Source organism: Rattus norvegicus, chromosome 10 (genome assembly GCF_036323735.1).
Source record: "Rattus norvegicus strain BN/NHsdMcwi chromosome 10, GRCr8, whole genome shotgun sequence".
NCBI classification, from domain to species: domain Eukaryota; kingdom Metazoa; phylum Chordata; class Mammalia; order Rodentia; family Muridae; genus Rattus; species Rattus norvegicus.
The window spans coordinates 55,645,283-55,665,086 of NC_086028.1; the positions used below are offsets into that span (position 1 = coordinate 55,645,283).

Sequence of the window (19,804 nt, forward strand, 5' to 3'; positions counted from 1 at the left end):
GGCTATGGATACCAACGGCCAATCAGCTGCTTCTAAACTTCTCGAAGGCGGCCGCCTCCATTTTAAGGGGCCCAATCTAGTTCCAAAGGCTTGAGGAGGGGCGGGGAGATCGAGAGTAGGGACGGCGCGAGGAGGCTTCCCCGAGGGAGACTGAGGGCGGAGGCGTGGGGCGGAGCCAGCTCGAAGAGGGCGGGCTGCGCCGCGGCGCGCGGGCTCCGGCTGACGCAGCTGGCCCCAGCTCCCCTAGACCCAGACCGCGAGGGGAGGGGAAGGAGGAGAAAGAGTGAGGACGCGCGTGCGCAGTGACTCGGGGAGGAGTGGGGACCTGGCAGCGGGTGAGAAGGCTGCGAGCGAGCCGCGAACCCGGCGGGTGGAGGGCGGCGAGCGCGCGCGCACCATGGGTGAAAAACCCGGGACCAGGTAAGGGAGGTGGGGCCGTGCCGCGGGGCATGGGCGGCTGCTCGCGGAGTGTGCCAGGTTGATCCACAGACAAGGACACCGGGGAAGAAACCCCGGGGCCGGACGCCTGGGTCCCTAGAGGGTAGCTGTCCGGGGCCGCAAGCCTAGGTCCTTGAGGATATTGGAGTGGGGGTGCGTGCTGGGGCTCCTGCAAAAAGCAAGACTTGATAGAGATCGGGAAACCCACGCCTGGGTTCTCACAGAGATGTAGGAGTCGGACTACTGGGTTCTCTGCAGGCTGTGATGCAGGGGCGGAGGAAGGAGGAGCAGGTGGCCGGCCCCGAGGGGTTGTGTGCTGGGAGACTGGATGCTGGGAAGGGATTCCCCTAGACTCGTGCCCAACCAATGGAAAGCCTCCTGCCCAATACCCCACAGTCTGATTGCTCCCACCTGTCCCAAGGGTCGGATAGCTCTGCTACCAAACTTCTGCCTTCTCCTAGGTTGCTAGGAGCAACAGCTTCTTGAGAGAGTAGAGTGCATAGGGACCCTCGCTGAAATTGGGCTTTATTCCTGTCCTGGGGAGAGAGAGAGGTAGTATCTGCCCTGGACACACATCCTCTCCCCGGATGTTTTCTGTGCAATCGAGGCTCCTTCCTTCCACTGATACCAGAGTTCTCTTTTTTGGTCTATAGCAAAATCCACTTCCTGTTGTGACCCAACACCCCCAGGAGGACATGGGGTGAATACTTGAGTTCCAAAGGAGCAAGAACTAAATAATAGGTTGGGGCCATGTGCCTCAAGCCAGAGAGGACCAAGGATAAGGGCCTGATTATGAACAGTGACTTCTGCAAAACATGAGACCAACCCCACCACTCCCACTGCCCTTAAGTATTAAGAAGACCAATATCTGAGAGAGATGCTTACAGGGAAGATTGACCTCCTAGATTTGAGGTTAAACTAAACCCCAGAGAAAGGAGAAGTCACTTACTTGGGGGGGAGGCCCCCAAATTTCCGTTGAGTACTTCAGGGAGGGAATAGATGGACCAAAGAAAGACTGCTGACTTGGCATAATTCCCTACCATCTCATCAAATTCTGGGCCAGAGGAAATGGCGAGAATGGCAGGAAGTACAAAGAGGCATCTGCTTTAGCTGCACCCCTCCAAGCTGGGTACCTCCCTGGTAATTCCCTTGCTCTGCCTTCTTGGCCAAGCACACTGTGCACGCTGCGCCCTCCCTAACCATGGCTGGGTAAGAGCAGGGCAACTGACGGAGATACAATGATTGTGTGGTCGTCACAGGTTCTGCCAGGGCTCCCAGTGGGGGAAAATACAAGACAGGAGGAAACCAGAAGTAGGAGAAAGAGCCAACCTAGGTGATGTCCAAGCTGTCAGCCCTAATTGGGACAGAAATTAGAGTGATTATTCTAACCGCCACCATGTCCAAATGTGCCTTTATTACTTGGGGATACTTAGGGCAGCCTATGTATATGCCATGTGACCCTAAGTGTGTGTGGCCCAGTGATGTATGGGCAGCTTGGCTTTGGGGAAGGAGGAGACAAGTGGTTTTTCCAAGCAGAAACTCACATAGTGTGTTGAAGGGAGGATGGAACTCTGGGCAGTTTTCAGCCTGTTATCTGGGGGCCCTTTCAGGAATTGCTCCGGAGCCAAAAGGCCTTAGAAGGGGTAGAGTTGTTCTTGGAAGAACAAGCCAAGGAATGGCCAGAGCTCTGGGGTCACTAGACAGTTTCCTATCCTCCTAGCCGTGGGTGGAGTCTAGACTTAGGTTGTTCTAGTGTCTGTACAGAAAAATCCCCTTAGACTTGACAAACTGTGACAGGCGAGCTTCACGACTTAGTGGTTGAGAACAGGGTCTTGAAACCAGGGTGCCTTCCTCAGGTTTATATCCGAGTCCCACCCTGTACCTTCTCTGTGACCTTTGACAAAATTCTTGTTTGCCGTAAAGCCGGGGTCTTTTAGCCTCTGTCACTGGGCGATAAGAGCTGTAAACGCAGTTGGTACAGTGCTAGAACACAGCAGTCACCAGTCAATGTTAGCCAGAATCACCATGTTTGTCACAGGATGCTACTGTGTGGGGACCACAGTGGGTTTTTTTGTTTTTGTTTTTTTTTAAGCTGCTGAGGTCAGAAACGGGGCTGTTGGAGGTTCATGAAATAGTCAGACTTGGGGACAGAAACATCTGAGGGGCAAAGACTCTGCTCCAGGAGTCACTGTGTGAGTCCTTGAAGCTAGAGGTCAGTTAAAGAGTTCATCTGAGTGTGGTAGTTCGTGCCCCTTCATCCTAGCACCAAAGAGACAGAGGTAAATGGATCTGAGTTGGGGCCAGCCTGGTCTACAAGTCAAGTTCCAGGCTAGCCAGAGTTACATACTAAGGCCAAGGTCAAAAGGGAGGGAGGAGTGTTAGGTGTGACCCAGACATTGTGTAGCCATCAGTTGACTCTTGGTTTCGGAGAGGGTCCCTCAGGAGAGCCTGAATAGTTGGCTGGGGCAAACAGTGGCCATTTACTATAAGCGGAGGAGTGAGTTAGTAACATCAACAGCAAAGAGGAAAGGCCTGACAGTTGGCTTCAAGAGGCTTCAAATACCGGTGGGAAGCAGTAAAAAAAAGCAGTGGGAAGGGTCGAGCAGGGATCCAGGGTGAATTCCATTTCTCTGGGGGGAGGGATAAATCCCGGCGTGGTGGTCCCTGCCCAGCCTAAGGGAGGCAGTGGGGTCTTCCTTTCTGTTTTGTTAGGGTCTTCAAGAAGTCGAGCCCTAACTGCAAGGTGAGTCTCCCTCGATGCTTGCTTACCCTTTGATCCTCCCTGGGCCCTATCAGAGCCCAGCCTACCCCTAGATGATCCCCAACCCTTAGCTCCCCACTTCCTGTGACAGCTAAAAGCAGACTTCCTTCCCTCCTTAAGCCCCTTGCCACAGTCTGAAGAAGCCACAGGGCTGGGTGGAGACTGGGCTTGGTTCCTAAGCTAGCTTGTAACTCTCTTAGGAACCAACGCAAGATGCCTGGGCTAGGAAAAGTTAATAGTTCCCCAGGCAGTGGCCCGTTTATCTCAGAGCCTGTTGTGGGGACAGCTGCTAACTGCCTGGTCTGACTGAGTGTTCCCTGAAGACATGGGAACACATATATACACATTTACACCTACCCGTGGTTGGTGGGCACAGGTATGGAAAGTGACCAATGCGGGCAGGTAAAAGCTTAAACAAAAGTTTTACTGAGTAGTCTAGAAAACCCTACCACTCTTACCATCCAATAATACTGGGAGAAATTCCTTCCTGATAACCCAGCCAAGGGGAGCCCAGGATAGGGTAGACATCTTTGAGAACTCTGGTGGCTTGCCACCATCCTCCCCAATTTTCCCTGTGACCCTTGACATCCTCAGCTCACCGTGTACTTGGGCAAGCGTGACTTTGTGGATCACTTGGACAAAGTGGATCCTGTCGGTAAGTTTGCCTAGAAGGGGCTAGCACAATCCTCCAAGAGGGGAGGTGGTGCCTGAGTTTGGGAATGGCCCCCTTCAGAAAATGAATGCATCTCCCTTTCCTAGATGGTGTGGTGCTTGTGGATCCTGACTACTTGAAGGACCGGAAAGGTATTGCACCCATGCTGGAGGGGAGAAGAAGACATTAGATGGGCTGGCATTGGTAACAGAGAAAAGGAAGGACGAATCAGAAGCTGGGGGCAGGATTCTGGGAAGTCTGTTATTCCGAGGAAGGATGTGGATACCATGAAGAAAGGGGGTTACTCCTAATCACCCCAACTTACCCTTACTTTTCAGTGTTTGTGACCCTCACCTGTGCCTTCCGCTATGGCCGAGAAGACCTGGATGTACTGGGCCTGTCTTTCCGCAAAGATCTGTTCATCGCCACCTACCAGGCCTTCCCCCCCATGCCCAACCCACCTCGGCCCCCCACCCGCCTACAGGACCGACTGCTGAAGAAGTTGGGCCAGCATGCCCACCCCTTTTTTTTCACAGTGAGGAAACTGTCTATTTCCTGCAGGGCAAGGGGTCTGGGGTTGACATGGGATGAAACGCCGGTTACCAGTTGAAACCCCTCCTCTTCTCTGCCACAGATACCCCAGAATTTGCCTTGCTCCGTCACACTGCAGCCAGGACCGGAGGACACAGGGAAGGTACAGAAGGGACAACTCAACAGTATGTGAACAGAACCCGGCTCAGCAGATGCACAAGACGCAGCCGAGCGGGAGGGTGAAGTGTAGTGGGCTCTTGAGGACAGGGAGGTATCCCCATGGACGTGTGTGCATGGTGTGGTCACCAGATCTGTTCTCTGACCCGCATGTACCTTGCTGGGTATAGTGGCTCCTCCGTGCACTGCCATGAGCCAGCCTCTGCCAGCTGCCAAGCTAGAGAGAGACAGTGGGGCCAGAGAGTCCCTCTGTTTCCATGATGAGGCAAAAATCCACACCAAGAGGAACTAAGCGGGGAGGAAGGAGGGGGTGTGTTGGATGTGGTACCAGGAGACTTGGGTAAGCGGCAGCCTTTCCTCCTCTTCCCAAGGCCTGTGGAGTAGACTTTGAGATTCGAGCCTTCTGTGCCAAATCTATAGAAGAAAAAAGCCACAAAAGGTAAGAACAACTCTCTTTCTCTCTGGTTTAACCGCTTCCACCCATCCTCGAGGTATCCTGGTGGGGGGTAGGAATCCGAATTGGCCTGTGCTATCTTGCACCTAAGTCTTTCCCCTCCTCCAACCCCTGACTCAGGAACTCCGTGCGGCTTATCATCAGAAAGGTACAGTTTGCTCCTGAGACACCCGGCCCCCAGCCATCAGCTGAAACCACACGCCACTTCCTCATGTCTGACCGGAGGTCCCTGCACCTAGAGGCTTCCCTGGACAAAGAGGTAGGGTGTGAGAGAGTGACAAAGATGTCACAAAGCAGGCCAGACTCTTGTTGGGGGGGAGGGGTGAAACCACAGGCAAGATGGTGGTTTAGGAAGGTTTTTTCTTTTAATAAGGCAATTGCCTCACTTGGGTAGAGGTGCTATGGGCTGGATTGGGGATGGAGCAGGCCAAGGGAATGGGGTCAGTGAAAACCAGCTACAAGCTATGCAATCCCCTCCCTTCCAAAGCTGTACTACCATGGGGAACCCCTCAATGTCAACGTCCACGTCACCAACAATTCTGCCAAGACCGTCAAGAAGATCAGAGTGTCTGGTAGGAGGCGGGAGTGGACATTGGGATGGGGGAAGGAAGTCCCTACTTATAAGGGTTTCTGCTGCCCTTATGTCAGCCTAGGCCCATAACCCACTGTAGGAAACCTACCAAGCCATAAAGAATTTAGTCTGTTCCAGAATAATATACAGCCCTAGTGTTTAATATAGGAGGTCTGTTGGCCAGGGGTGGAAGGGGGCATGGGGCTGCCCCCAGGGGGATTTCCAGCATGTGGTCGGGAATTGTGGTACAGTAACTGTCTATACTTCACCCAAAGCCACTTGGTCCCCTACCCCACAGTGAGACAGTATGCCGACATTTGCCTCTTCAGCACCGCGCAGTACAAGTGTCCTGTGGCTCAGCTTGAACAAGAGTGAGTAAGGGTCAAGGGTGGGACCCAAGCTTCCAGGAAAACATGAGAAGGCAGGATTCTAAGGGTGTCTCTCTATAGCCAGGGGGCACCAAGCTGTTGACTATCTCCCAACAGGTTGAACCAGAACCTACCCTCTCATAATCTGTGCCCTAATGGACAGTGAGGGAGGAGAGACTGCCTGAGGGTGGTAAGATGAGCCTCCCCTAGCCCAGTCTCTCCAACAATCTTGTTCCCAACCCCCAGTGACCAGGTGTCTCCCAGTTCCACATTCTGCAAGGTGTACACCATAACCCCGCTGCTCAGTGACAACCGAGAGAAGCGTGGCCTTGCCCTTGATGGGCAACTCAAGCACGAAGACACCAACCTGGCTTCCAGCACCATGTGAGGGGAGAAGGGGGGTGGGGGAGGGGGGAGGGGCCAGGGGACGGGCTTCCGTTCAAAGCAGGCCTAGTGCCAGGCTTTGTCCTGGGTGCCAGGAAGGTATCAGTGAACAGAAATGACAGAAACTTCTCACATTCTAAGGGAGGGAAGACAGACAATCAGATAAGTGGTAAACTAGATAGCACGTTAGGAACAAGTGTTAAGTAGAACAGTATAAAGTATGAAAGATAGAGTATAGCAGATAGTGTATAGAAAGGGGCGGGCTGTGTTGATTTTAAATAGACTGGCCAGGGAGGGTGAACACTGAAGGACCCAGAGGAAGGAGGCGTTATGGATGGCTCTAGGCAGAGAGACTTCCAAGCTTAAGGACAGTTGGGATGGTCCCCAGTGTGCATGAGGAATTGTGATGTGTCACTATGACCTTGGGCACGTGTAGCCCTAGAAAGGCCAGAGCTTCACCTGGTGTTGCCTCTGCACCGGGTACGTATGTCACTAGCACATAGGCCCACATGGAGAGAAGAGACACAAAGAGAAATAGATAAAGGGAGCTGTGCCATAGATCAAAGCACCCCTGTGAGCCCCAAAGATGAGGCCCCAGGAGGTTCTGCATGGAGGATACCATGAGCCTGTATTGCTATGGCTGCATAGCTGGTGCCTCAGGAGCCCTGGATCCCTGACCTCAGCTTCCTTCCTCCCAAATGCAGTGTGAAGGAGGGAGCCAACAAGGAGGTGCTGGGAATCCTAGTATCCTACAGGGTCAAGGTGAAGCTGGTGGTGTCTCGAGGCGGGTGAGTACAGTAGTCAGGGCTGGGCAGGGTCACTGGGTTCTCTGGATCCATGGGTTGTGGTAATTGTCCTCTTCATGCAGCCCCTCTCCCTCCCCAGGGATGTCTCCGTGGAGCTACCTTTCGTCCTAATGCACCCCAAGCCCCACGACCACATCACCCTTCCCCGACCCCAGTCAGGTGAGTACTGACCACACCCTGAGCCCCACAAAGATTAGCTGAAGCAGGGTCAGTGGGGAAGTGATGGTCCTAGCACCCCTCTACCTATCCCCTCTTTGCCCTTCAGCCCCCCGGGAAATAGACATCCCTGTGGATACCAACCTCATTGAATTCGATACCAAGTAAGAAACACCCCTTACCTTCTTTGTTGACCCTCTAGGATAGAGATTCCCATGCCATTCAGATCCACCCTCCTACTTTATGGGTTGCTTCCTTCTGGTGGGAGAAGTGGTGGAACTATCCAGTGAGATGGCCCAGCTTGTAGAGGCTGTGGCTACTGCCCTGGGTCCCTTGTGAACCCCTCTGGTTCTGTGATTATAGAAGCTTTTACCTTATCTCCTTCTCACTGTCACCAAGCTATGCCACAGACGACGACATCGTGTTTGAGGACTTTGCGAGGCTTCGGCTGAAGGGGATGAAGGATGACGACTGTGATGACCAGTTCTGCTAGGAAGAGGGGCTGGGAGAGGTAGGGGTGGGCAGGACTGAGGTCCCACTGCCCTTGCGGGTAGGAGGGTCCCAGCCTCTCCTCCTTCCCCGTCCGTCCACCCGAGATACACACTGGACCCATCACTCGTTGAAAGTGGGCATTAATCTTTTGACTTCAGCTCTGCCACCCCAGCCCTGCTCCCTAGGGTGGCAAGCTGTGTACACACCTAAAGTTTTGGGAAGGGAACACTGAAAGCAAGGAGTGAATGTAGAGAAAAGGAGTAGAAAGGACACCCATGTTTGGCCTCATACCAACCCACTCCCAGTCACCACTTCTGCCTCCCAATCCTTGAAGATGAGATTTCAGGGGAGGGACCAGCAAGGCCATATCTTCGTTTCTGAGCATAGGGAAGAAATAAACCTTTTAATAGGCATGAACGTGTATGTGTTTTCTTAGTGGAGTTTAAAGGGGGTATGGTGTCCCCATCGATGATGCTTTTTTCTACATCTGCAGGGTACCTTACACAGGTTATCAATAAATGTTTACTGGATGACTGTGCTATGCCTGTGTTCCAAGGTAAATATTGAAACTCAGCTTGGTCGGAACACAGTCGCGATTGAGACTGGTAAAGCCACAAAGTAAACTTAGTCTTTTACAGGGAAAATAATAACTAACTTCCCTGAAGACTCGATGCTCCTGAGCTGGGCAGGGCAGGTTCCTCGACATGACTGTATGTGCCAAAGCCAGGCTGGGGGAAGGAGTTAGCAACACTCAACAGACATTTCTCATCATCCAGCGCAACTCCTGGAAGTAACCTCTCTGTCTTAATTAGGGTTGCTATTGGAGCGATAAAGCACCATGATCAAAGCAACATGGGAGTTTCGAAAGGATTTATTTGGCTTACACTTCCACATCATAGCTCATTATTGAAGGAGGTCAGGACAGGAGCTCAAACAGCAGGCACCTGGAGGCAGAAGCTGATACAGAGGCCATGGAGAAGTGTTGCTACCTTGTTCTCCATGATCTGTCCAGCCTGCTTTCCTATAGAACCCAGGACCACCTGCCCAGGAGGGACACCATCCACAATGGGCTGGGCCCTTTCATATCAGTCACTTAAGAAAAACCCCTGCAGGCCTGCCTATATAGTCTGATCTTACAGAGGCATTTTCGCAATCAAGGCTCCCTCCTCTCGCTTGTGTCAAGTTGACATAAAACCAGCCAGCACACCTTTCTAAAGGCTCCATCCTGTGAACAGTCTTGACCTACATCCCTACCACATGCCAATCATGGTATAGGGACATACAAGCATTAACTCATTCCCTAGTTGCACTCTGTGTCCCAGGGAGGATGGGAACTTGGAATGCGCATATGGCGATCTAGGTTGGGGTTGGGGTTGGGGTTGGGGATGGTTTCTCTAGAGGAACCTTTAAGCAGAGAACTGAAAACGAGGTAGGGGATGTGCAGGGAAAACCTGGAGCACAGCAAAGCTACAGTGTAAAGGCCAGAAGGTGCCGTGAATAGACTCAGACCAGGGACTGGAGTAGCCAAGAAGTACGGGAGTTTTCTCTGAGGCAAATGGGGGAAGCCTGCATGGGCCTTGGTCTATGGTAAAGCTTCTGAAATGGTAATTAAATCATCATTTATCCACAGGCCAGAAACCCAATGCCAGTGACCGCGCTCACCCTATCACAGGCCATGTCCCCTACCCGTGCTGGCTTTGTCACACAAAGGGACTAACTCCTTTTAAGTCTTTGCTTCCAGCCTCTCTGACTCCTGTGACCCAGCTCTATGACCTCTCAGGCTTCACCAGAAGACTCAGAGATAAAGATCCAGGATTAGGCCCTTCAGTCTCAGTCAGAAGAGCTAGTGGAAAACCCATGACTATGGGTTGAAGAATGCCTTGTTTTTAAAAGGGGGGTTTATGTTTTCAGTGCTGTTTAGGGAGGTAATCCAAGCACATGGGTTAAAAAAAAAAAAAAAAAAAAAAACTGAACCATATAAGACAATAAACAGTGAAAAGCCAACTCTCTCGGTCCTCTTCCCCACCCCAATTTCTCTTTCCTACCAGCCACCACCATCACCAACCAGTGCCTTGTTTATTCAAAGACTGTTCCTCGCACTGAGTCTCACGTACACAGGCCTTGTGTGCTCAGTCTCAACCGAATACAGAAGGCAGCAAACCATGAGCTCATCTGCGTCTTGCTGTGTCTTTCAGTTGATATCGTTACCTGCAAGAGCTTTCCTGAAGCTCCGCTTGCATCCACCCCGTGCTTTTTTTTTTTACTTTATTTGTTTATTTTATGTATGTGAGTACACTGTCGCTGTCCTCAGACACACCAGAAGAGGGCATCAGATCTCATTACAGATGGTTGTGAGCCACCATGTGGTTGCTGGGAATTGAACTCAGGACCTCTGGAAGAGCAGTCAGTGCTCTTAACCACAGGGCAAATCTCTTCGGCCCCTCACATTCCCTTTTTATTTAAAGCACACAGGGTTGCCTTATTCGAGATCTCCACATTGTTGGACAGCTCTCACCTTTATCTAGTTCCGAAACACTCTTGTTATTTATTATTAACGACGCTACACTTTTATCTGAAGGTAAACTTTTCCTACCCTTTTCTAACTGGCATCTTAGTTTGCTCTGTCACCGAGCCGTTCACCCTTCCTCTTGCTCGTGAATAAACACTTCATTTTCTTTCCACTACACACATCCAGAGCTTATCAACCACTGTCTCATCCAGTTTCTCCTCTTTGCACAATTTCACCTTCACCCCTGGATCTGTCCACCCACCCCTACCTCTGTTCTAACACCAGGCTGAGTGGCTGGTTAGGATACGCTGCCAAAGAAGGAGTCATATGACCACCCTTATTTGCTCATTCAACAAACATATTTGAATACATCCTAGGTTCTGACATGGCGCTGAGCCCTGAGTAGAGATCTAAGACCACTAAAAAGTGCTGCTCTCTAACCTAGGCTGGGCCTTCAATGCCTAATAGCTCTGTTAGCCCTTCTTCTGCTCCAATGTTACCATTTTTACGCCTGCCTCATGGTGAATGACATTTCCTTTCCCAAGATTAGGCTAAAAAGGAATGAATGATTTCAGCATCCTACCTCCTACTCCTACACGTTGATCTAGACACCAATTTAAAATAGGACGGGTAAGGTGCCTCCCTAGGGCAAGGCCAGTCTTTCTCTCTGCTCACATCTCCCCGTCTCCTGTTCCACCTTGACTCATCAAACCACCCCAGACCCTCTCGTCTGTCTCTACTGGCTCATCCTCTAAGGAAAATAAACAGGCCATACAAGTACAAGTCCCCTCCACTGCAGGGAGCAGGAAGAAAGGAGAGAGGACCAAGGGAAGAAAACAAAACCTCTCCTCCACTATGAAGTCTCTTTCCCAGAAAGTATATCTTGATTTCCTCTCTCACTTTCCTGTTTTTACACTTGGTCTTAGCCAAAAGGCCGAGAAGTGATACTTTTCTGTTTTTAGCTTGGTCTGATTCTTTGGTGTGTTGTTGTTGTTGTTGACCTTGATTTTTATTTTATGTGTATGGGGTGGGTAGTTTGCTTATATGTATGTCTGTGTACCACGTGCATTCAGTGCCTATGGAGGCCAGAAGAAGGTGCTGGATTCCTTACGAGAGAGGGTACCACTGCTTGTGAGCCACTATGTGGACACTGGGAAACAAACCTGGGTCCTCTGGAAGATCAGCCAGTATTCTTAACTGCTGAGCCATCTCTCCAGCCCCTTGATTTGTTTTTCTGAGACAAGTAGTTGAGGCTGGCCTCGAACTCCCCTTCCTTTGCCTTCTAAATGCTTGGTTATTTTTTAAATATTGCTACTTTTTAAAAAATTTTCGGGGGTTGGGGATTTAGCTCAGCGGTAGAGCACTTGCCTAGCGAGCGCAAGGCCCTGGGTTCGGTCCCCAGCTCCAAAAAAAAAAAAAAAAAAGAAAAAAAGAAAAAGAAAAAATTTTTCTTCCTCCTTTTTTTAAGATTTATTTATTTTTATGTATGTGAGTACACTGTCACTGTCTTCAGACACACTAGAAGGGGGCACTGGATCCCATTACAGATGGTTGTGAGCCACCATGTGGTTGCTGGGAATTGAACTCAGGACCTCTGGAAGAGCAGTCAGTGCTCCTAACCGCTGAGCCACCTCTCCAGCCCCTAAATTTTACTTTTTATTCAAAGTAATAAACACAGATCTTTTAAGGAGGTAGATAAGGACTGGAGATGGAATTTAGGGATAGAGTGCCTAACACATACAAGACCCTGAGTTTATCCACAGGCATACAAGCATCGTATGGTGCTGAAATATTCTTTACTGTATCTGGCACTGGTGTGAGTTTGGATTTGGTTTGGTTTTGAGGTTGGGGTTTTGTTTGCTTGTTTGGTTGGTTTTTGTCTGTTCGCTTTGCTTGATTTGGCTCTTTGAGATAGAATCTCAACACATAGACCTGGCTGTCCTAGAACTCAGTATGTTGACTAAGCTGGCCTCAAACGCACATAAACCTGCCTGCTTCTGCTTCCTCCTGGATGCTGGGACTAAAGGTTAAAGCCTGCAGATTAAAGCCTGGTGGCTGAAAGAGTCTTAAACAAAAACAACAACCGAAAATAAATAGATAAGGCAGGCCCCTGATTTCTTTCTCCTCAGAGGGAACTCTCTCCCTCGTCCTTCAAATGTTTCTGAAGGCATTTACTACCCCTCTCACCCTCACCCCTATCTCGGAACACGATAGTTTTGCTCCTTCTTGACTTCTGCCCTCAGCATCACCTAGCAGATGCCCGGCTCCAATGCCACGACATGGTGCCATCATCCACCAAGCTCATGCTCAGACTATGCTGTAACTGCAAAATTTTTAGTTGCAAAATAAAAATTGCAAAAATAAAAATTGCAAAAAAGAAAAAAAAGAGAGGAAGAGGAATGGGAGGGACAAGGCTTTTTTAGATTTCATAATGGTTTAAGTAAGTTTATGGTTTTGTAGGCCACATTTGAAGATAAATTTATAGATGCAGGCCTCAGAGGGGACAAACCTGCCAGAAGGTGAAGGCTGAGCCTATCTTTGTGCCTCCTGATCATCGTGTGACGCTATTCACCCTGCCCCCGGCCCATTCCCCTGAGGATTGTATCAGGTGGAGTCAGATCGATGTTGAGTATTGAATTATGCCTCTGCTAAGGTTTATAGTGGATCTGTGGTCCTTCGTGATCACCTCCTGTTTTCCATGCTTAATGGTCGTTTGAAATATGCTTATTCTCCAGTTTAATCACAATTCACCTTGTACTCCTCTCTCCCAGGAGTCTACAGTCCAGACTCTTCCTATTGCACTGGGGTTGCCGGGACCTTTCACGAATGACCTGGACCTGTGCCTCGTCACTGAGGAAAGCTGACAGTTTGTTCAGACCAGAGTGTCTTTATTCCGTCTTCCTAATTGAGAGTTCAGCTTTGTGAATCCCTAGATACCCCCCAAGATCTATTCTCCTGAGGTGACCCAATAGCTGGCCATGTAGGAAAGGCCTACGCTTTCCACAGGTAGGGAAAAGCACATGGCTAAGCTTCCTTCATGAAATATGAGTCACTTCCCAGCCAGACTCCTCACATAGTTCCCTGTCCTCTACAATTTCCTCTTCCTCTTCCCCTGCAGTCCTAGCCCAGAGCAGGGGAAAGTCAGGTTTCAGGGGGCACACACAGTGCCCCCACCAGGGTTTCTCACACTTTATTGTGCATACAAGTCACCTGGGGACCTTTAAACACAGCCTGTGGCTCAGTTGGTCTGGGGTCGGTGCTAAGACAATGTCTCTAATGAGTCTAGGGAAGGCTGACATCCAGGACTATGAGCTTACCCAGGCAAGACCTTAGAGGGCAACCGCAGCAAAAGCCTTGGCCCTCGTGTGACCTGTGGAGTGTGTGGAACTAACCGCCTGCACCTAACTGTTCCACGAGAAAAATACATTCAAATGTTCGATGGGAAAAACGGTGTCTTTGCATTTTAGTCTTCACGCCAATGCAGCTGGGGTGTGGAATTCTGGATTCCCAGCCAGTTCTCCCTCAAATGTGGAAGGTTATTCTAGCCAGAGGGAATGGAGTGGTGGTGGTGGTGGTGGTGGTGGTGGTGGTGGTGGTGGTGGTGGTGGTGGTGGTGGTGGTGGTTTTTCTGAAGTTTTTGTATTTATTTGTTTGTTTCCTTCCTTCCTTCCTTCCTTCCTTCCTTCCTTCCTTCCTTCCTCCCCCCCCTCTCTCTTTCCTTCTTTCTTTCTTTCTTTCTTTCTTTCTTTCTTTCTTTCTTTCTTTCTTTCTTTCTTTCTAAGAGGCCCCACACCATTCTAATTGCCCAGCCTTTGCCTCAGTTTCCTTTTTCTGGAAGCTTCCCTAGGTGCCTTTTGGTTAAGCCTGGTGCTCTAATTCGTGGGTCTGGTTTCCTCCTCAGCTACATGGGGCCTTTAATGGGCTCTTTCATCCCTTCATCCCAGAGGTACAAGTAAGCCTCCTGGGCTGCTTCTCAATGGCCTTTTCTTTGGCTACATTTATATTCTCTCTCTCTCTCTCTCTCTCTCTCTCTCTGTGTGTGTGTGTGTGTGTGTGTGTGTGTGCCTGAGTGTATGTGTGTCCACAGAGGCCAGAATGGATCCCCTGGAACTGGAGCTACAGGTAGTTGTGAGTCACCACATAAGTGCTGGGAATTGAACCTGGGTCCTTTGGAAGAATAACCAGTGCTCTTAACTGCTGAGTCATCTCTCCAGCCCCCAAAGATGCTAATCTTAAAAAACAAGAGAGAGGGGTTGGGGATTTAGCTCAGTGGTAGAGCACTTGCCTAGCAAACGCAAGGCCCTGGGTTCGGTTCCCAGCTCCGAAAAAAAAAACAAAACAAAAACAAAAACAAACAAAAAACAAAAAACAGAAAAAAAACCAAGAGAGAACAAATAAACAAAAACACATCGGTATTGTCCTGGGCTAGGGGTTATTTGCCAAGATGTATGAAGTCAAGAGAGCTGGCTGTCCAATTCCTTTGAATAAGCCTCTGAACTTTAGTACCAACTTTATCCGAAGTCCTATCCTACCACTAATTTCAGGGCAGTCTGCTCCCTAAAGTTTACCATTGGCTTAGTAACCATTCCATTGCTAAACCAGTTACCACGCAGCCTCTGTTCTCCAGCCAGCATCCAACGTTTCCACATTCATGCCCAGCTTCCCTTTCAGTACTGAGGAGAAAACTGGAAGCCCCAAACAAAGCCAAGCTACAGCGCCAGCATTTAGACTTTTGAGAACTAGTACTCTAGTTTTGCCTTGAGTTCACTATGGGGCCTAGTGTTAAGGTTACAGGAATACACCGTTACCTGCTTCTTCACTTTTTTTAGTTTGTGTTTTTCTTCTTTAGAAACAGGGTCTCATGGAGCACAAAACAAGCCATGAACTTGCTGTTTACCTTGAGAATGGCCTAGAACTTCTGATCCTCCTGCCTCTGCCTGCCGAGTTCTGGGGTCATAGGCTAATGTGCCCTGTTTCCCATTCCTCTTTGTTGCTTTTGTTGTTGTTTTGTTCTTTGTTTCTTTTTTTTTTTTTTGAAGATTTATTTATTTATTTAATGTATATGAATACACTGAGCTGTCTTCAGACACACCAGAAGAGGGCATCAGATCTCATTACAGATGGTTGTGAGCCACCATGTGGGTGCTGGGATTTGAACTCAGGACCTCTGGAAGAGCAGTCAGTGCTCTTAACCACTGAGCCATCTCTCCAGACTTCCCCCACCTTGCCCCTGCAAACTTTTAAAATTAATTCTTTGATAATGTTGTACAATATATTTCAAACATATTCATATCTACTACTCCCTAATCCACCCTCCACCCTTTTACTTTGTGTGTGTGTGTGTGTGTGTGTGTGTGTGTGTGTGTGTGTGTGTGTCATGTGTGCTGGCACATCTGATTTCCTGGAGCTGAAGGTATAAGCAGTCGTGAGCCGTCTGATATGATGCTGGGAATTGAATTCAGGTCTTCTGAAGAGCAGGCAGTGCTCATAGCCCGGGCGTCTTTCTAGCACCCCAGAATACATTTCGATTACTTAGCTTACGAGTTTTCCTGTCCCCTGTTCCAGCTTCATGCCATCCCTCAGCTCCAATAACATTCCACGCCCTCCACATAAACACAACTCCTTACTGGACCTCAACCACACCAGGACCCTTCACGTCCCATCTCTTAGAGGATACCATTTTCCTTTTCCACTACGGCCTCTCATCTACCTCAATAGCCTTAGAGTTCAGTTCAAGAACCACTTGCTCAGAGAATCCCCTTCCAGGGGCTGAAGGGAAAGCTAAGTGGTTAAGAGCACTGGCTATTCTTCCAGAGGACCCAAGTTCAATTCCCAGCAACCACACAGTGGCTCAAAACTGCCTATAGCTCCAGTTCTAGACAATCCAATGTCCTCTTCAACCTCCATAAACAATGTGTGCTCATCATTCACACACATACAGACAAAACACCCCTACTCACCAAGTAAAATAAATAAATCTTGGTGGGCAGTAGCAGTGCATACCTTTAATCCCCATACTCAGGAGACATAGGAAGGCAGATCTTGGTGAGTTCGAAGACACCCTGGCCTACAAAGCAAGTTCCACGACAACCAGGGCTGCAAAAAGAAACTCTGTCTTGAAAAAAAAAAAAACTTTAAAAAAATAAAATAAAAAAGCTAACAAACACCATTGAATGAGAGAACATTTTCTTTATCTCTCTATCCATAGAGCCTCCTAATTGATAATCAGAGGGAAGGAACCAGGTCGTGAAAATTAGCTGGGCTCAGGATCAGGAAGAAGCTTTTGGGAGAATGGCTTAACATGCCAAGTCATGCTTTCTTTGGGAGAAGTTGGCCATCCAAGAGCCCATGTATGGAGGAACACAATTGAACTCCCACCGTCATCTCCCGGCCCAGGGCCAGTGCTTAATAACAAGTTCCTATAAATGCAATAAGTCCACCAGACTGTCAATTATATCGGACAGATCTGAGTGGCTTTGAGCCACAGGGATGTTTCAGTGGTGGTTCATACCTTTAATCCCAACATTAGGGAGGCAGAGGCAGTAATACTCAATTTGTGGGAAAGCGGATAAGGGGAAGACTAGTGCCCAAGTCACGTCTGGCTATTCTTTTTCAATTAGCCAATTAAAAGTGGAAAGTCAGAAAAGGAGACTTATTCAATGTGGCCACATTGGGAAGAGTGTGACAAAGAGATCTGGCAAGCCCCCTCAAGTCAGTCTTCAGGGTGCTGACACATCAAAGTTTAAATAGAGCAAGGCTGTGAACATCTAAGTAGTCTGTTCAAGGTTTGTGGTCACACCCACCACTGACTATATCTGGGCTTCAGTCTCATCCTGTAAAGTGGTCTGACAAGTTGTTAGAATTGTGTGAAATGTCTTTCCGGAAAACAAGTTCCCCCTCTGGCGGGGAACCTTTCTTTCTCTCAGCATGAGATTCCTAGGGAGATTCTCGTTTCTTTGGTGGCCATTGTTTCAATAACCTGATAGTCAAGACTGAAGAGATACAAGTATCTCTTTAGACTAGCTTCATTTTTTTTTCTTTTCTTTTTTTTTTCAGAGCTGGGGACCGAACCCAGGGCCTTGTGCTTGCTAGGCAAGCACTCTACCACTGAGCTAAATCCCCAACCCCGACTAGCTTCATTTTTGACAGACCTATTACACCGGAGGATCTCTCTGAGTTTCCAGGCCAGGTTGGTCTATACTTAGACCCTGTCAGAAAACAAAAGTCAATAACCTCCTCTTTCCACCCCTGGTCTGGCCTGGCATTAGAGCACTGGCAGTCAGACTAGACCAGGTAGACTCCGAAGCGCGTTGAGCATCCTGGGAATTGTAGTGTTCGCTACAGTGGCCTCTGCGCAGGCGCACAATAACAGGCATTTCCGGGCCTTGGCGCCGCACCTCGCAAAAGACAGCCTGCGGGGCTTTCCACTGGAACGATGGCTACCTACAGCCTGGCGAACGAGCGGCTGCGCGCCCTGGAGGACATCGAGCGCGAAATCGGCGCCATCCTCCAGAACGCAGGTTTCGGGAAGCGAGGAGCGGACGGGAGGGGGAGAAGACCAGCCCCGGACTCTGCGCGCAATTGGGGCGGGACACTGAATGCTGGCCTTAGGGCGGAGCTAAGTCTCCAGCCTGAGTCTAATACCGCCCTCTACCCGCCCTGGCAGGAACAGCAATCCTGGAACTGTCCAAGGAAAAAACGAACGAGCGTCTCCTAGACCGGCAGGCGGCAGCCTTCACCGCTTCTGTGCAGCACGTGGAGGCAGAGCTGTCCGCTCAGATCCGCTACCTCACCCAGGTGGGTGTGTTTAGGTACTGGGCGGGGACGCCAGCTCTCCAGCACCGCCCTAGCCTTAGGGATTCCTTGAGCTTTTAGTTGGGTAAGACTCTGCCTTTTACGCGATTGGCACTTGCATTTCAGGGCTGGTTTAGTCTTCTAAAAGCGAAGGATTAAAAATGTCCAGGGTGTATAAACAATACCGTAGCCAGACCTAGTGGCACAGGTCTGTATTCTCAGCTACTCAGAAGGCTGAGGCCGGAGGATCACAAGTTCAAAACTTGTCTGGGCAATTCAGACCCAGTAGATAGGTAAAAAAGAGGACTTGGAGTTCTGTGTGAGAGCACTTGCCTACCATAAAGAGGCCCCAGTACTGAACAAAAATAAATAAATAAAAGCAAAGCTGAAACTATTGAACTTTGTTCCCAGAAACTTGGCATGGTGTCCTGTGTGAGGCCACATATGCTTGGGGACTAAGGAAAGGGACAGCACTAAGTGGCTTCCAGAGTCCTTATACTGTTTACTAGCATTTGTGGTGTGCTGGTCACTCTGCAGTGTCTTATCCTACAACTCTAGGAAGTACTTGCTGTGGTCCCTCGTTCATAGATGAGGCTCACACAGGTTAGGTCTTTTGCCTTAGAACATTGAGTTACTAGACAGCTAATGTAGGTCAGACTAGGGAAAGATATGAGACCAGAGACCTAATACTGCCTGGTTATGGGTGGTCGAGAGAGGCAGTGCTCCACTGATTGATCTGTCTTGTAGGTGGCCACAGGGCAGCCGCATGAGGGCTCCAGCTATTCTTCCAGGAAGGACTGTCAAATGGCTCTCAAGCGAGTAGATTACGCCCGCCTCAAGATCAGTGATGTGGCAAGAACCTGTGAACAGATGCTGGAGAACTAAGTCAGGATGATCCAGAGTGTGAACTGCACCTTGGGACAGAACCCAGAGACCGGTAGGATGGGGAACAGAGTAATATCTACATGCCCTACTGGTTCAGGGCAGATGAGGACCACGAGTCCGAAAGCAGAACTGGAGACTCCAAAGCCCAAGTGTACACACAGATTTCTTCTGGCTCCTCCAGCAAGACAGCCCTGTTTTCCACTGTGCAAGCTGAGACAGGAGTCAGAGGTCAACTTCCAACCCACTTCCTCGTGTGCACCCTTCCCTGGCATTTCAGAAGACTTGGCCCAATAAAAATAAATGTATTCTTAGTAGCACGGCATGGTGGCTCACACCTGTAGCTCCAGTATTTGGAAAGCAGAGGTGGGAAGATTGCTATAGCTTGAGGTCAACCTGGGCTAAGTACATAGAGAGACCCTCCTTCAAAGAGAACTTACGTTCCTCATTGGAAGAAACAAAACAGGAACTAAGTGTCTCAATAATAAAACCTGTAATTTTTTTTTATAAAGCTCAGACTGTCTGTCTCTGTCTCTCTCTCTGTCTCTGAATCTGTCTGTCTCTCTATGTCTCTGTCTGTCTGTCTCTCTCTCTCTCTCTGTCTCTGTCTCTCTCTCTCTTTCTCTCTCTCTCTGGGATATATGTGAGGGACCCGAGAGATTGAGGACTTGAGTCTAGTTCAGTCTGTACAGCATCAATGTAGCGGCTGTGAGGAGGGGAAGTGAGAAAGCCCTAGCTTTCAGTGTGGGATTGGAGAACAGCTGACGGAGTCTGAAGAGAGACTTGTGGCCAGGAGACACCATCAGCAGTTCTGAAGGGACAAAGACCC

General features: G+C 49.4%; 2 protein-coding genes across 12 annotated transcripts; both read left to right on the forward strand.

Annotated features, from left to right (window-relative positions):
- Nucleotides 1-256: 256 nt before the first annotated feature.
- Nucleotides 257-8,203, forward strand: Arrb2 (arrestin, beta 2). Of its 11 annotated transcripts, none has more exons than XR_005489692.2 (15): nucleotides 257-420; nucleotides 3,151-3,181; nucleotides 3,794-3,854; nucleotides 3,959-4,003; nucleotides 4,190-4,386; nucleotides 4,486-4,545; nucleotides 4,931-4,998; nucleotides 5,134-5,272; nucleotides 5,501-5,585; nucleotides 5,883-5,955; nucleotides 6,199-6,336; nucleotides 7,041-7,124; nucleotides 7,205-7,301; nucleotides 7,408-7,462; nucleotides 7,698-7,780. XR_005489692.2 is itself a non-coding variant. In XM_063268463.1 (15 exons), the coding sequence occupies exons 1-15, from the start codon at nucleotides 398-400 to the stop codon at nucleotides 7,789-7,791; spliced, it is 1,266 nt and encodes a 421-aa protein (XP_063124533.1). In that variant the 5' UTR covers nucleotides 257-397; the 3' UTR covers nucleotides 7,792-8,203. The 11 variants fall into 11 exon arrangements, 9 of the variants coding, with proteins under 9 accessions (XP_063124533.1, XP_063124529.1, XP_063124531.1 ...); XM_063268463.1 differs by having other exon boundaries at nucleotides 7,222-7,301; nucleotides 7,375-7,462; nucleotides 7,698-8,203; XM_039085267.2 differs by having other exon boundaries at nucleotides 287-420; nucleotides 3,125-3,575; nucleotides 7,222-7,301; nucleotides 7,698-8,203.
- A 9,470-nt stretch (nucleotides 8,204-17,673) lies between these two features.
- Med11 (mediator complex subunit 11) lies at nucleotides 17,674-19,292 on the forward strand. Its single transcript, NM_001399586.1, has 3 exons — nucleotides 17,674-17,819; nucleotides 17,966-18,096; nucleotides 18,841-19,292. The coding sequence occupies exons 1-3, from the start codon at nucleotides 17,735-17,737 to the stop codon at nucleotides 18,976-18,978; spliced, it is 354 nt and encodes a 117-aa protein (NP_001386515.1). The 5' UTR covers nucleotides 17,674-17,734; the 3' UTR covers nucleotides 18,979-19,292.
- The last annotated feature ends 512 nt before the right edge of the window (nucleotides 19,293-19,804 follow it).

Excerpts from the sequence above, each read along its gene's own strand:
- Arrb2 (XM_063268463.1), top strand. The coding sequence starts at position 398 with ATGGGTGAAAAACCCGGGACCAG. Across the intron at positions 4,387-4,485 it reads CCCACCCCTTTTTTTTCACA|ATACCCCAGAATTTGCCTTG; the intron begins GTGAGGAAACTG and ends TCTCTGCCACAG. Across the intron at positions 7,302-7,374 it reads CCTTCCCCGACCCCAGTCAG|CACCCCTCTACCTATCCCCT; the intron begins GTGAGTACTGAC and ends TGATGGTCCTAG.
- Med11 (NM_001399586.1), top strand. The coding sequence starts at position 17,735 with ATGGCTACCTACAGCCTGGCGAACGAGCGGCTGCGCGCCCTGGAGGAC. Across the intron at positions 17,820-17,965 it reads CGCCATCCTCCAGAACGCAG|GAACAGCAATCCTGGAACTG; the intron begins GTTTCGGGAAGC and ends CCGCCCTGGCAG. Across the intron at positions 18,097-18,840 it reads AGATCCGCTACCTCACCCAG|GTGGCCACAGGGCAGCCGCA; the intron begins GTGGGTGTGTTT and ends TCTGTCTTGTAG.